Here is a 17,646-nt window from a genome sequence, read left to right as displayed (position 1 = left end):
GAGCTTGGTAAATGCCAATAAAGGAATTAAAATTCTGCATACAGGCAAACCAAGCTTTGTGTCAAGGAAATCTGAATTCTGCGAACCATGCAAATTATACACTCAACAAATGTGCTCCCCACATTTTACGTAAATGTGTGTGGCGTAGTTTATTATTTTCATATATATTTTTCTAATTTTGGGACAGGACAATGAGATGCTGCCCCCTTTGCCTTTGAGGTTACAGCAAGCATCGCTCATATATTTTGGATAGCAACTCCAGGTCTCCTCTCCCACACCCTCCACAAGCAGCATGTAATAAAAAACAACACAACGACATCAACCATTCAGGCCACATGTTTGCTCCCCACTCTCATCCCTTCCCTGTCTCCACAATCAGCAGCCCACAAAGTGAACTAAGCTCAGAGAAAGAGGATGGCACGGCATCATGCATTTAAGAAAAGAAATGGAGGCGTGAGTCTGTTGTTTTGGTGGTTTCCAGGCAACTTGAGTCATGTCTAGTTCTGGCCTTTCAAATCTAGCTTCACAGCCATTAGGTCAGAAACTTGCTTAAAAAAAAAAAAAGCTAAGATTTTATGGATGCTGAATTCAGTACTGAATACAGCATTCTGAACTTTTTCTATGCACCACAAAATACACCCAGGATGCAAAGACAGCATTTCCAGTATCCTTGTGATATGGTTCAAATTATTAAAGTCAGAAAGAAATCCTGAACCAATTCAGACCGCTTTTTGGTTAATGTGAAACACTCTTCTTCTTATTATTACTTTTATTCGGGTTTTGTTTTTTGTTATTTTTTTCTCATACTGTCATTTTGTCATATTATTGGCACTGTTATTTAACTATTTGGTTACTGTTAATGTCAGGTTGATGGTATGTTTATTATAAAACATCTGTATATTTATTATATATATTGATATATTTGTTTTTACTCCAGTAATTGGGGGTATGGGGTGTGGGAGTGAGATATGAAGAATGGAAGCTCAAAATAATCTGGAAGATAATAAAGAGAAGAAATTAGAGAATTTTAAACACAGTGCAGAGGAGTGCTAAACTTTACCTCATCAGAAAGGAGGGAAGATGTTTGTTGCAGGCTGATTTGTGTATGCCTATCGCGTGAAGGTGGTACCGTCACATAACCGTGCGAATTATAGTCGTGATCCATGTAAGGCACAGGTGGGCAACCCACACCTGGAGGGGTGGATGTAACAGATGTGGACATAAGCACTAAAGAAGTCTTAAAGCAATTTACCACCAAGTAAAATAAAATACAATAATAAAATCCCACTAACATATTAAAAGCAGATTTACCAATACAGCCGTATTGTTGGTGCTGCCCAAACATCTCAAAAAACAAAAGTGTGCCAAAACAATGACAGATTTGGTGCAAGGCAGGGAACCCTGAGGGGCGACGACAGAGGAGGCCATGCAGAGAAGAGGCCCAGGTGGCAAGATCAGGGTCCAGGAGGGTTCATATGGGGAAGGGTGGTCCACGAGAGAGAATGAGTGTGTGAGCAAGTGAGAATGGCTCCACTCACTGCTGACCCCCTCCCCCGCAGCAAGCAGCCCCCATACAGCCTCTCATCACTGCATCTGGCCCTTGAAGGCACGCAGGTTGCTCCCTGATAGTTTCCCATGAAAGCAAATAGGAACTTTAAGAAGAGGGACAGTTTTCACAGGGGAAATGCTATGTGGGGGAGGGGAGGTTGACACACAGTACCATGCTTCTGATATGAATTTCATATGCAGGAAAGTTGGTCATGGATCTCTGGTCTTCATGTCTAATTTGTCCCCAGTGAGAAAGAGGTAGGTTGAAGCACACAAGGACCAGCCATATAAATATATTTTCATACCCTCCAACATTTCTCAGATGAAAATAAGGGCGTCCTATTCTACACCAGGAAGCTTTTCCCGCGGTTGATCTTGCTGCACACAGAGACATCATGTATGGTACATCTGTCACCTTGAGCCAGTTGCAACCTCTCCACTGAACCTACCTCACAGGATTGTTGTAAAGAAAAAATGTGTGAGGGAAGGGATCATGTACAACACCTTCCACAGATAAATGGAATGAAATAAATTTTTAGCTGTAAGCTGCCTTGAGTCAGGGGAAAAGGTGGGCAGCAGCAGCAGCAGCAGCAACAATGACAGAAACTGTGAAAATGAGCAGGAACATACCAAAGAGTAAACTGAGTGAATTCTTACTTACTTCTGAGTAAAATTGCTTAGTATTGCAGTGTAAGGCTACCATAAAGGAATAAACACTCCATGCATTTCCTTGAAAAGTTGCTGGCTGTTGAAGCATTGCAATTAAATAATTTAAAGTGTTGGTGACATTTTCCTTCAAAATTATAGGAAGGGCTGCCAGAATAGTGATGACAGCTTCACTATTTCCTTTTATTTGATGCATGTACCTTTTTGCAGTATAAACAGGACTCCATTTGTGCACCCACACCTACACAGCAAAGTCTCTTCTTTCCAAAAAGGACAGGATGGCCGGGGGGGGGGGGATTCATCTGATCCCTCCATCACTTTTAATTGTTCTCTGAGAAGTGGAGGGAAGGAAAAAGGGAAAGAGGGACATTCCAGGATCAAATCAGAAACCGAGATGGCTTCTGTAATTCTGAAACTATTTCTGGAAAATTGGGACACTTGGAGGGTTTTCATTTTGAAGGCAGAAAAGAGGTCAGTAATGCTGCTTTAAAGAGAAGTCGTCAGATGGTGGCAAGGTCTGCACTCTCCTCCCACCAGATGCCACCCTTGAGTTCTAATGTGCTGCCCCTCTTTGCATCAGATTCTGAGCCTCAGGAAACTTAACATGTCCAATTCATGTACCAGACAGAGAAACTCTTCAGACATGTTTGTGCCTGGGCTGCAAGGAGAAGAGGCAGGGTTCAGCCACAGAGCACACGCTTTAGACATACAGAATCCCCTCTCCAATCTGTGGCATCCTTAGGTCAAGTCAAAGCAGATGGTCAGTATCAAGGCTGAAATAGAGAAGGCAATGGAAATTATTGGATCTCTAAATTTTGGGCAATAACTGGGAAAGGTCTGTCCAGATCAAATGGTTGGTTATGTTTATCCTAGAGAGTAGAAGATTAAGGAGAGCCCCTGGCAATGTCCTCAAAAGCCTGGTGGGCACTTCATGCAAGTGGTTGAACAGATGTCCTCACTGTTGCTCCAGAGGGCAGGACTATAGCCAAAGGATGGAAATTGCAGGGAAGCAGTTCTTCACTAAACATGAAAAGGAACTTTCTAACAACATGAACTGGTCAACTGTGAAAGAGAATTGCCTTGAGAACTGGTGGCTTCCCCTTTGCAGAAGCACATGTTCGTGGCTCAAGGATGATGTGGTTACATCCTGCTTTGCAGGTTCTTCATTGAGTTTGAACTAGATCAGTGGAGGTCAGAAGCTAGATCACAATTTACTCTTGTGCTTTGAAGTAAACTGGCAAGGATTTATGTTGTGAACTGCCTCAAGATCTGCGGATAAAGGGTGGTACACAAATTAAACAAACAAACAAACAAACAAACAAACAAACAAACAAACAAAGCAACCTGTCTCCTGTATAGCAATAATAAGATAAAAATGACATACACACCATGCAACAAACAAACAAACAAACAAACAAACAAACAAACAAAGCTATTGAAATGTGGGTAGGGGAGAAGGTAACCAGGAGTGGCTTTTTGTGTGGCAGGATTGTGACCTCAGTTCAGCTCTGGTGCTCTAAACAAATTCCTGGGCTCAAAATTATTTCATTTGAAACGTCTATCCTATGTACCAGGCTCTGGTCAATGGGTATCAAGGATCCAGTAACAAAACAAAAACAAAGTAGATCTCCAAAGACTGAGGCCTGCCCACCCTTGGACTAGATTATCTCATAAGCACGCTTCCAACTCTATGATTTTATGAGACCCTGGTGCCCAGAGTAAGCAGTTAACTCTTTCTCTCAGCTCATGTCCCTGACAAAAATGCTCCTTCCCAAACTGTTCTTTAAGCTGTTAGGGAAAACAAGAGTGCAAAATAAAAGGACACCTGGGTTGGGGGTGGGGCTTACACTATAATGGCATTACATGGCATTAAAATGAATACAAACTGGGATGTAAGCATGTATCTTTTACCAATAGAGCCTATTTTCGGCTTCTGAAAGAGCCACTAAGTCAGACTATGTCTAAAGATACCAATTATCCAAATATGTGTGTCAGGAAGGATGGCTGTTGGAATTATTTCAGCCACATTACATCAGGCCCGGGTAGCCAGCAAGCTGGGGCAATGCTAAGAGGCACCATCGGAAAGAGCTGCAAAGCGCTGCTGCTGTTTAGCTGTCCTTGAAGCAGTAAATCAGCGGAAAGCAATACATGCTGTGGAATTCCAGCTTTATCATCAGGCAGCCTGGAAGCAGGGAAAAACCAACAACAAGGTTTCTTGTGGAGAAAAGAGAAGCCTATCTAAAGATTATCTTGGCTCTGGTGAGATAAGAAGTGGGAGGGTATTGTTACTGCTAAGAAAGCAAAAGATGATAGATAATGAGAAGCTCAAGGTTCCAGTCTGTCATATGCATATCTTAAGGCCACAGTTGTAACCCTGCTTACCTGGAAGTAACCCCCTCCCCTTTGATTTCATTAGGACTTACTTCTGAGTAGACATAGTTCAGATTGTGCTGTGAGACACACCAAGAAGAATTCCTTCCTTCAAGCTATAACTAGTAGTATTGGATGGTCGGAGGTGCCTGGTTGGAGGGTGGCACACATTGTGTGTGCGTGATGTCACATGCATGATGCCTGAGTGATGTCTCGTCTTCTGGAGAAGGCCAAGCACTCTGGAAGAGTTGGCCATTGAAGCTGGGACACACAATGTGCGATGTGTGTGACATCGCATGCATAAGGTGCACACCAGACTCCCTCAGCATTCAGGGGGTCCTGGCCCCTTTCCAACAGAGATTGATGGGGGTGGTGACAAAATGGCCCCCTAGAGTTGGCGCACTTGTGGATGGTGGAGATTCAAATGTTGGTCAAGCAAATGCAAATGGTCAATATGTGTGTGTCGTGAATTAAGTAGAGCGTACCAGAAATTCAAACACCCCAAATCTAATGTGATTCTACAAGATAAGCCTCACCCCACCCTGAAAAGGCCCAAGATAAAATAAATGGAATTCTAAAAATTCTACCTGGAATTCTCTTCTTAATTATTATTAAATAAAATCATCTATAACTGGCCACATTTGTACCTTATGGACAGTGCTCTCAAAATTACTATGCAGTGTACATTAGGTTGAGAGTTTCTGGCTAGTTCATGCTTAGCTAATGAATTTCATAAATAAGTGAGGGGTCTGAATTCAGGCGTCCCTTGCTAAGGTCAAACACTCTATCCAGGCAGGCACGTCACTGAATAGTCTGTCATAGACTGATATCTGCATTTGGTATTACATGAGATTTAATTTCAAGTTTTGATGATGTTGAATATGCAATAGTATTTCATTTATTACTGTAATTGATAGCTGACATACACAATGCTACAGAGTATCTGATAGCATCTGATTGGCATGCAATAGTCTTTAGCATTGGACCATTTATATAAGGTTTCATGTTTGATACCTAACAAATTCAAAAGCAAGCAAAGCAATAACAACTAGACTAACACTTCAGTACTTACTGGGGAGTAAGTCTAAGTGAATTCAATGGAGCCTACTTCTGAGTAGGCATAGGAATGCTGTCTGAAGGACGTTAGATTCAGTTGCAAGTGTTAAATATCTTACCATTTTAAGTTCAGCAAAACATTTTTAGTTCTGTATTTAGCTTTTTAAACCATTGCAATTTTGTTTAAAGGGCCTTGAAAGGCAACAGCCTAAATCAGCCTTCACCAACCTAGTGCCCTCCAGATGTTTGGGGCTTCAGCTTTCATCAGCCCATGTCACTCAGGTTGATGGAAATCATAATCTGTGGAGGTCACCAAGGTGGAGAAGGCTGGTCTAGACATATGACTTACTTAATAAATCCCTGGATCCAAGAACATTGTGAGGTTTCTATTGTGAGGTATAAGAGCTAAAACAAAACCCTCCTCTTTAGTCTAGTTAGACACATGCCAGATAGTTGTCAGATTTCCTCAAATACCTTGTTCAGCCCTTTTGCAGCTAATTATGCCAAACTCTCTTCTGAACTCTAGAAGATGAAAAAAGTTTGCCTTCAGCACTTTACTGTGTTCTGACATGAATTGAAGCTGCAAGAGCCAGCTGAGCAAAACAAGTGAAATCCTGATTTCTTCACAGCCTATCTATAGACCTGAAAGTCTGGATGCCTAGTGCCTTATTATTTTTATTACTACTACTATTGTTGTTTATTTATAGCTCCACAGTTTTTATGGTGCTTTGCACGGTAACAAGTTAACAGCCCAGCCCTTTGCATGTTTACTTGCAGTTAAGTCCCACTGAGTGTGTAGAATTGCAGCCTAAATGACTAGTCCCAGAAGCAATGAGCTTACAATCACATACACACACACACACACACACACACACACACGAAACAGAAACATTGCTGTACATTAAATACATCAAAACATACACTTTTAGCAGGTTCTATTTGCTTTTCAAAATGCTCAAGCATTTGCTTGTGGTTCCTGTGCTGCTGAAATCCCTTCCCTACAATTATAGATGATAGGGTTGGTCATCTAGTCTGGTTCTTTACATCGAGTGGCAAATGCTAAACATAGAATTAAAATTCACTGTTACATGTGTTGCATCCTTCCTTTTCTTCTCTCTTCCTTAACATACGTTCTTTTTAGTAAACCACATGTTCTTTAACAAAAAAACACTGGATGGCATTTCCAAAGTTTGAAAGAAACACCGTCCATGCAACACAAATGTACCCCAAATACAGGGATTTTGTAAAATAGCATGCTTTTTGTTTTTTTGTTATTATGTATATGAGCATTTGGGCAGTCTTTTGAAAAATAAATCATTTTGTTATACAAAAACATACAAGGACTGTACATTAACTTTAGTTTGCGTCATGTATTATGGCAGTCAAGCCAAGAAATGTTTATATGACAGACAGCTATACTGCAAGTTTGCAGCTAAAAATAAACTCATCCCCACCCTAAATGCATTTTGGAATATGAATGTTTTTAAAGGGGTGGGGCCTAAAGGCCAAGCACTTCAAATTATTATTTTCATAACTCTCTGGATAAAAATGATTCCCATGCACCACATGGAATCAGCAAGGAGACTTCCAGCAAAATAACCCCAGAGGTTTTTTACATTAATCTTGGGGATCTGCACCAGGACGTCTAAGAAAGTGTGTTACATCCTACAAACTTTCTCGTGTGTAGCGGAACCTTCACCTATCACTTTTATACCCTAAGCAGTTGTTATGTTAAAGGTGTGATTACATTCAATGTGCAACCCCCTCTTTAAATAATAGCCCTTCCATTCTGTTGTGGCCCCAATGATCATTTCCTTGCTCTTAGCATCAGGGGCAGTTTCCTGCCTGGGTTGAATAGTAGTTTCGACCTAGCAACTTTGGTTGGGGCAAGACAAGCAAGTTTGAGTGAGCACACAAATGCCAATTTTTATTTTTATGACTTCCAAACCAGAAAATAAGGGGGCTAAACGGGACCCCAAGGTAAAGGTAAAGGGACCCCTGACCATTAGGTCCAGTCGTGGCCGACTCTGGGGTTGTGGCACTCATCTCGCTTTATTGGCCAAGGGAGCCGGCGTACAGCTTCCGGGTCATGTGGCCAGCAGGACTAAGCCACTTCGGGCAAACCAGAGCAGCGCACGGAAACGCCGTTTACCTTCCCGCCGGAGCGGTACCTATTTATCTACTTGCACTTTGACGTGCTTTCAAACTGCTAGGTTGGCAGGAGCAGGGACCGAACAACGGGAGCTCACCCATCGCGGGGATTCGAACCGCTGACCTTCCGATCAGCAAGCCCTAGGCTCTGTGGTTTAACCCACAGCGCCACCTGCATCCATGGGACCCCAATGTACCCCCAAAACAGGACAGTCCTGGTTTTAAAGGGACAGGTGACATTAACCTTCTTATTATTGTTTAAAGAAAACTTATTGCTAGTTTAGGCCAGAGATTATGAATAACCCAGACAAAAAGTACATTTAAATAAAAGCAAAATAAGACACCCCCCCCCCAGCAATGGCACATAAGATGAAGGCACATAAGAAGACAACCACAACGAGCATGCTAAATGAAAAAGGCTACTGGGCATGATTCTTACATAGCTGACACATACTATCAATTTACTTCTTGCCCATATTTGTTCCTGTTGCAGGAGGGCAAAACCGGCACCTCTCTTATAGCAGGGGCATGTGGATTCCTCTATGGAATGTAGTGCAAAAGAACAAAGGTAGCCAAAGAGAAACTCTCCTGTGCACAGCTCTCTGTGATTTTGGGTAGGTTGAAGGAACAGGTTACCCAAACCTGATTGTGCAGCTACCCTAACCAGGCCCCCAAACCTCCCAAATTCCTTCTTCAAGGATCCATTAGCTAAAATGCTATTCCTTCAAGGTGACATCATTGAAGTCTTGCACAGGAGATCTTCCCAGTGGATTGTTCCCTCTGTGATTACTATAAAGTCACTGTTCTGCATCTGCTTTGACATTCTCTGAATAAGACATGCTGCCCCTCAGGCTCTTTTGCTAGCACATTGATGCACCATGACATCCTGACACAGGTAGCAAGGCATGAACACATTTCTCCCCCTCATCTCTTCCATCTCCCATTTATTTTCCTTTGGCAGTTCAGGAAGGCTGCCTTCACGTTCTCCTTCGCCCGCCTGCCCACCACCGCCCCCCATTGTTTGCTTTCTCTTCTCCATCGATCAACTGTGTTACTTTACTGCAGGCACTGTAATATTAACTACTGTTCAAACAGAAGCACTTAGCAGGGGAGTTCGCTGGGATTCCTCTGACCTATTACTCAACAGGATTTTCTGCAACAACACGTTTTTGTTTGTTTTGGGGAGGGATTAGTGGCAATATTCCACATACTACTGACACAATGAAACATAGGTTTCATAGGAGGTAAAAGGAAATCTCTCTGTCAGACACCGCCTCCTTGATTTTTAAAGGAACATATGCAGATGTGATTGATTTTAACAGTTTCAAAGTCCAATAAGAAAGGTGCAGAATAGGAATAACATTTGCCTGTAGCAGATGGAGGGGTCTAGGACTGCCTACATTTGCCATCCTTGCTGCAGCAGCAGAAAGTGAACCAGCCCTCCGTATTTTGTGTCAGTTCCTTTATATAATTTTCACCTTTTTAGTATCTTGTTGGATATATATTTGAACACAAAGTTTAAACTTAAGATCTTTAAAATGTATATACAGATATGCCGCAGGCTCCAGGTGTTATAACTGGCATCAACTGAGAGTTTAGGGCACACTTGATTTCGGTGAATATTTATGATCTGCAGTGTGTGTAACAAGAAAGAACGTATTAAATATAGCCTTTCAATCTTTCCCAAGATGGCCACGTAAGCTTTTAAAAGTGAAATTGAGGAACTTGTACACTTTTCTTGCACTGCTCCTAGATATCCTGGATGATAAGATCCCTAGATATTTGTGCTGGTCAGCTTTGGGGCTTTTTTCCTGGGAGACAGGCACCTAACTACTGCCATACAGACTTAAATAACTTCTACATCACACAACTGTGAATTACTCTGCGATGGGAAACCAAAAAGTTGCCTCTTTTAAAGTAAAGGGAATTGTATCTTTGACATTCTCACTGCTACAAATGCACATGTAATTGTATACTAATAGTAGCTAAGGGACGCAGGTGGCGCTGTCGTCTAAACCACAGAGCCTAGGGCTTGCCAATCAGAAGGTCGGCAGTTCGAATCCCTGCGACGGGGTGAGCTCCCATTGTTTGGTCCCTGCTCCTGCCAACCTAGCAGTTCGAAAGCACACAGGGCAAGTAGATAAATAGGTACCGCTCCGGCGGGAAGGTAAACGGCATTTCTGTGTGCTGCTGTGGTTCGCCAGAAGCGGCTTAGTCATGCTGGCCACATGACCCGGAAGCTGTCTGTGGACAAACACTGGCTCCTCGGCCTGTAAAGCAAGAGGAGCTCGCAACCCCAGAGTCATCCGCGACTGGACCTAACTGTCAGGGTACTTTAATAGTAGCTAAGGTCTAGTCTTGGTAAATCTGTTTCTTTTCTTTTCTTTTTTTAAAGTTTTTTATTTATACAACAAGAAAAACAACAACAACAACAACAACAACAACAAACCCAAATACCAAATTACACACAAATTACAAAAGTAACCATAGACACATAATTTTCTTAGCAAACAATAAAACATCTATTGGTCTTAACACTAAAGACCCAACCTCCCGTCTATTCCATATTTCAAATTCATATTACTTATTGCCAATACACATTTTTTTCATAATTAAACTTATTCTCAATAAATCTAATTTCTTATATCTACCTTGCAACTATTACTGAAGTTCCCCGAATGCTGCAACAGAATTTAAACTACTATATTTATTTTTCAGTTATTCTTTGGAAACCTCCCATTTAGAAACAAATTCCTGTTTTGATTTATACTTTATTTTTTCTGATAAACCATCTAATTTGGCATATTCTGTCAGCTTTTGGATCCAATCTTGTATAGAGGGGATTTCATTACTCTTCCATTTTGCTGCGATCAAAACTCTTGCTGCCGTCGTCGCATATAAAAAGATACCCTTCCTCTTTTGTGGAATATCCAAATCTGTTATTCCTAGGAGGTAGGCCTCTGGTTTTTTATTGAAAGAGATCTTTAGCATTATTTGCAGTTCTGCATGTATACTCTCCCAGAATACCTGTATTTTCCTACATGTCCACCACATATGGTAGAATGTTCCTGAGTCTCTGCATCTCCAACAATTACTTGACACATTTTTATACATTTTTGAAAGTTTCCATGGTGTTAGATACCATCGATGTTGCATTTTTTGAAAGTTCTCTCTAATTGTGTAACAATTTGTGAATTTCCAATTGATCTTCCATAAATTTTCCCATTGGGCCATGGTTATTGAATGGCCAAAATCCTGGGACCACCTCACCATTGCCACTGTTACCTCCTCCTCCTTGACTGGACAGTCAAGGAGGAGTCGATAAGTTTTGGAAAGAGTTTTTCTTTTAGAATTTACCAGATCAGATTCGAATTGGGAAATTTCTGTTGAGAACCCATTTTGTTTGTCAGATTTAAATTTTTCAAATAACTGATGGTATAGGAACCAGTCTGAAATGTGTTCTCTTATTTCCTCAAAGTTTTTAAATTTTATTTGGTTATCTTCATTTTTTAGAAGTATTTTATATGTTGGCCAGCTTTCCTGAGTATTTTTCCGTTTTACTGCTATGGCTTCTACTGGAGAAGTCCACCACGGGACTTTAGGCTCCATCAGATCTTTATATTTTTCCCATACAGCAAAGAGTGACCTTCTTATTATATGATTGGTAAAAAAAATTTGAATTTTCGCTTTTCCATATATTAGGTAGGCGTGCCATCCCCAACGGTTGTCAAAACCTTCCAGGTCCAGGAGGTCCGGATCCTGCAACGTGCACCAATCTTTTAGCCAGGTGAAACAGGCAGCCTCGTAATAGAGTCTCCTCTCTCTTTTATGTCTATTAAGATCAGGTGTTTAATCCTAGGTTTCTTCCCTTCCCACAGGAATTTGGAAATTTCTCTTTGCCATATCTTGAGACAACCTGCTTCGCCCAGTATTGGAATCATTTGAAATAAAAAGATTAACTTTGGAAGCACATTCATCTTTATAATGGAAATCCTACCCAGAGATGTTAATTTTAGTTTACTCCAGGTTACAAAGTTTTTTCTAATCTCTAACCAAGTTTTGGTGTAATTATCCTGAAATAAGTTTATGTTCTTGGGGGTGATCCAAATACTGTTTCTCAGATGTACTGCTTCCAACTGCAGGTAGAGGATCATGTAGCTTGAATCATAATCACAGAACCATAGAATTGTAGTGTTGGGACCTTGATAGTTATCTAGCCCAATCCCTGCAATACAGGAATCTCAGCAGAGAAGGGCCTCTATAAAGAGTACCTCCATACAGAATTCTAGCAAACTAGGTTACTATCATCTTAGCTTAGCATGCTGTATTTTTCATGGCCAGGGACATTTTTTGCATAGAAAAGATGTGAGCCCACACCCACCATCTGAAGTGATATGCTGCGGACAAAAACTATCTCCAGGTAAAATAGAGACAGAGCTTACCGTATTTAACATGCCCCTGTGTATAAGATGACCCCTATTTTTTGGGACTCCCAATTGAGGAAATGGGGGGAGATTGCCCAGAGTTGTTTTTTTGGGGGGGGGGCGGGGATTGCCGGAAATCACTCAATGGCCTGACTGCCGCTGCCAATCTCACACCTCGCCAAAGCCACCAATCATCTGTCTGCTCACCAACGGCAGCCGCCAACAGACCGCCTAATTACCGCAGCAGTAGCCAATAGAAAGCAGGTATTGCCACAGCCAACAATAACCCACACAATAACCTCTGGCAATCTCCTGTTCACGGCTGCCAACAACCGCACGTCCCCCCTCTGCACTATCCGTGTATAAAACGACCCCTAATTTTTAACATTTAATTATAATAATTAAAAAACCGTCCTATACATGGAAAATACGGTAGTTTTCCTCCAGCCAGAATTTTCAGAAGTTGATTATAACACCTTGGAAGGTCAGACTCACAATGGATTGAAGGCACCTAAGAAGGTCAGGCGCAATGCCCAGTGTCTTCGAGGTTATGTGGGGCACTAAGATCACCTTGCCAAAGGGCCTACAGAATCTTGGTGTCCCCGTCCTCCTTTGTATCTGGTCAGCATACTTAAGTTGCAATCCTAGAAATTGCCCCAGTTCATATGTTTGGTGGCAGGGCACTGTCTAGTGGGATGGAAGAGCATTCCTTTCCACCACATGGATAACACTTAATGCGAACCCATCTGAATGGATGAACTCAGGGGTTGTGACTTGCATGGTACACATTTTTACAAAAGATAACCATCAGTAACATCACCATCTAGTAATATGACTAGTGGTGGGTTTTAATATCCAATTTCCATGAGGAATATTTGTTGTTATGTTTGGTGATATTAATATTTCCAATTGGATTGTTTGAATTAGAGATCAATCTGAGCCACAAAATATAGCTTTGAATGTTCTCAAAGTCCAGTAGTGTTCAGAGATGGGTTTTGGTTAGTCAATAGCTAAGTTCCAATATGGGAAACTTACTTTACCAAGTAAAAATATTGCTGGAAGATCATATAGATAATACTAAATGATCTTAACCAAGCATCTAGAATAAAGACACAAGTAAAAAATCAATTAGTGTATGGAAATGTGAAGATTGTACAAAGAAACATATACAATGACTTTAACATTATTTTATAATAATTAATTGTAATCAGAGAAGGTATGAGTCACCAACAGCAAGATACAGATCGTAGCTTTGATTATTGTAACATTTCAGTTTCTGTTGTATTCCTTCTCACAAATAAATGGTAGCAAACCTCTCCCCCCCCTTTTTTTTGTTAATAAATGACAGATCTCAAGGATTCCCAATCTATGTGACGCAAGTAGGAATCTGCAAGAGGGAAATCAGTAAGATTGGCAAAGCCCACTGATTTCCCTTGCAAATATTCTTATTACAACAACCTTCACCAACTTAGTCACGAACATCATTCTGGGAATCACATTTCTCAAGTTCTATCCTAATATTAGAAATAAATCCAAATGTTTGGAATAAGCAAACTGTTTCAGATTACAAGTAATCCATTGCCTTGGTTATTCAAAAATTTTGTAATATCTGAAATCATTGCAAATTATTTTCTGGGATGCTATTTTTGGAGATGGCATTCCCGCATTCCTGTTCCTTGATTGATGGGGAATGCAAAGGCAGGCTAGTTCTTTCTGGGCTGGAATCCAGACTCATTCATACTCCTCTAATTGTGATTAAGTCTGAATCCAATCCGCTGAAATAACATGGTGATCGGTAGCAGATCCCACTTCTGAGTACGCTTCTCGCATGCTGAAGGGCCATTGCTCAGTTTCTTCTCTTTCTATCTCCCATGCTGGGAGGGCAAGGAGGAGGAGGAGGAGGAGGAGGAGGAGGAGGAGGAGGAGGAGACATGGGGATGTAACCTCAGAGACAATTTGCTTTGACAGGAAGACCTTAATATTGGATTCTGTATAGTCCTAAGGCAGAGGAAGGGAACCTTTTTCTGCCTAATGTAATGTGTTCTTGTTTTATGTGGAGATATTTACATTATAAAAATGCTTTTCAATGAGAAATCTAAACCACTTCCTTCTTTTCACTTATTTTTATAATGTTTCATTATATTCTGCATGTTTGGTGTGTTTGTCAGCTGAGGTTGGGGGTTTGTCACATTTTTAATCATGGGCTGCTCTATTGTAATTCATGTCTATGTCTATAATTATTTGCCTTAAGGTTGACATTTATTTATATGGTCACCATTTCTTTGCCCCTGATGAAGATTGTCATTCACCAAAAAATTTTGGTCCCCCCCCCACCTCCATATGGGCTAATATCTTTGTCCATCAGTGTATCACTACACCCATTTAACACTTAAAATTATTTTTTATTGTTTATTGTATTTCATAATATATTATAATTACTACTACTACTAGATTTATATTCCACCTTTTACATACAATTATTGCTGTTATTTTTACCAAATTATGTAATACACATACACATATATATTTCTGTTATCATGTTATCTTGCACAATTACATTCAACCAGATGAACTCTATGTATGAACATAAATAGTAACTCATGTTATTATTTTATTTATTTATTTTAAATTTAGACTCTCCTGTAACCACATAGTTGCCCAGTTGGATTAGGACCTCTAAAACCAAATACTGGTTCATGTCATGTATCAGTTACTACCAGCTACTAAATGCTGTACTGTACTGTTAAGTAAATGTAATTACAGTATATTTCAGTTACAAACTACTAAACACTATTGCATATCATCGGCCAGCAAATACTGTCAAATATAAGCTGTCAAGCACCATATACTGAACATCAAAGTCATATATAAACGACTGAAATAAAAGTATTATCTCGAGTCTAATGTGCCATTGAATCTAATGTGTGCCTTAATTTTTGCAACATAATTTGACCAAAAAAGGTGAGCATTAGATCTGAGTAAATATGGTACTAATATTTAGCAAATATTCAGAAATTCAGAACATGGCTGTGAATATTCAACATGAAAATTTTCAGAGGAGAATATCTGAGCTGACTCCTTTCAGCTCTTGTTCATATTTTACAAGATTCCACAGTCAAATTGTCTATTCTTCCTGACTAAAGCAAATGATTTCATTTCAGTTGTGTTGACAGACATGTTGAAACTGAGCCATACTGTATATATTCTACCTCAGGTTACAGTCTGGATTTGCAAAATTAAATTAGAATTTTAGCTCTTTGAGACTGTGTTAACTAGAACTGATCCCTTTCAGCTGCGGATTGAATCGTCTTCTTTTTTACATTTGAAAAAGGCAGTAGCTGTCTGCATCCAAAAAGGAGCTGAAGGCTGGAGGGTCCCCTCCCCCCCCGGTCCCTCTTGGCTCCACCCCCCCACCACCCATTGAAGCCAGAGGTAGGAGAGAGGTTCTCCACTCATTTGGCTGAATGCGGGGCAAATCCTCACCATGATTGTGAACCCTGATTGTGCAGGGATCATAACTGCACGGAGAATTTAAAGCACCTTCACTCGAACAAGGGAACCACAAGGATTTTGTTCAGTTTGTATTTCTGGGAGAACTAATTTTATTTGTACTTTCTGGACTAATACGTGGGTCACAATGCATTCCTCAGTCAGAAAAACCCATAGCAAAGCACATATAAATAACACGTATTTAGGATAGAATATGTAAATACTATTTATTTTTTGAAAAAAAAACATGTTTAAAATAATGCACTTTTAAAAAAAAGCAGATTGATGCAGAAATGAGACTGAACAGATTTATGAATGAACACTACTGGATAGCTCAGTTGGTTAGAGCGTGGTGCTGACAATGCCAAGGTTGCAGGTTTGATCCCTGTATGGGACAGCTGCATATTCCGGCATTGCAGGGGGCTTGACTAGATGACCCCCAGGGTGCCTTTCAACTCTACAATTCTATGATATAACATGCAAAGCTGTCATGGGCTGGAAACAGACTGATCCTTCCGTCCCTAACTCAGGAGTGAAATAAGGACTGTCTGCTTGGCTGTTGTGATGTTGGGAGTGAAGTCTGTGTGCACATTTCTGTACCTTCTCCATGCTTTATCCCCACATTATTATTATATTGAATTTATTTGCATCCCACCTTTTCCCCAGACTGGAACTCAACACAGCTTACACAAATTAAAAAACCACAGATAAAATACAAAAAGCTGTCCTTGAATCCATGAACGGGGATCTTGACACAATATTTCTCTGGAGTGGTCCTAAGCTGGGCACCCCAGGGCATTGTGGGAAATTCAACTGGTGGCACACCGATGTAGGAGAGGGCCCAAACCGCCAAGACAATCCTACCCTCAAACCAGAATCCAGCCCATAGCTAATGTGGTGGTTTGCTGGAGACAACGAAGGCTTCTATCACTGCTGAGAAAACTTTATTTCCAATTAAAAAAAAGGAAAGGTGTCCTGATGCCCTGACTAGAGGACGTTGCCAGCCACTTGGAAGCTGTGTGCCTTTAGGGTGCTGTGCTGGCAGCCCCCGGTGCCAAATCACAAGGGTCCCAAATACCCGCCTCAGTCACGGCCAAGCAGCAGAATCCCTTCTCTCTCCTGCAAGGTGCTTCACGAGCCACTTGGGGATAGCAGCACTACCTACATCCTGACTGGGCAGACGGTTGAAATGCCAGTTGGCTGGGAAGCATAGGATGGATTTCATCGGGGCATAGCTACCTTCTCTTTGCTCCAGTCAGCTGATTTTCCCCCCACCTTTTTTTCTCTCCCTCCACCCCACAGGAAGCAGGGAAGCCGCTTTCACCTACGCCATCACTGCTGCTGGGGTTGCACATGCCGTCACTGCTGCCTGCAGCCAGGGAAACCTAAGCAACTGTGGCTGTGACAGAGAGAAACAAGGTTATTACAACCAAGAGGAAGGGTGGAAGTGGGGAGGCTGCTCCGCTGATATCAGATACGGCATTGAATTCTCCAGGAGGTTTGTTGATGCCAGAGAAATCAGAAAGAGTGCTCGGAGGCTGATGAACTTGCACAACAATGAGGCTGGAAGAAAGGTATTTTAGAATAGGAGTGGATGGTCTAATGTTAGAGGGATGGGCTTCCTTTTCACTGGTAGGCATGGATTCACATGGCTGGACAGATACACCTTATGGCAGTGTAAAAGATTCCCTGCATATACAAAACTGGAATGTCCAAAAGGGAGGAGGGGGGCAAATTTGATCACATTTGTATTCTAATGCAACCCTGCCTTATTTTCATTTCCCAAAACAACACGCAAATTGAAACACAGCTCTCTTCCAAAATTCACACTTCTCTGAATTTAGTGATATATGTGGGAAGAGTGTACATAAAATGCATATATTTGTGAAAATACTAGGAGCAATGCATGATTTAGGGGAAATTGCTTGCAAAAAAAAGAGTA

At 41.1% G+C, this 17,646-nt stretch overlaps 1 protein-coding gene across 3 annotated transcripts in view; it reads left to right on the top strand.

The window, feature by feature from the left end:
- Nucleotides 1-17,646, top strand: part of WNT7B (Wnt family member 7B) — a 123,390-nt gene that overhangs the window by 94,472 nt on the left and 11,272 nt on the right. For all 3 annotated transcript variants that reach the window (XM_081005685.1, XM_081005684.1, XM_081005683.1), the window contains exon 3: nucleotides 17,007-17,278. In XM_081005685.1, the coding sequence (XP_080861811.1) occupies nucleotides 17,007-17,278 (272 nt within the window). The remainder of the gene's footprint in view (nucleotides 1-17,006; nucleotides 17,279-17,646) is intronic.

This window comes from Podarcis pityusensis (assembly GCF_964106645.2).
Source record: "Podarcis pityusensis genome assembly, chromosome: 5".
NCBI classification, from domain to species: Eukaryota; Metazoa; Chordata; class Lepidosauria; order Squamata; family Lacertidae; genus Podarcis; species Podarcis pityusensis.
Note: the sequence above shows the minus strand (reverse complement) of the source record. Positions and strands in the feature narration are given on the sequence as shown.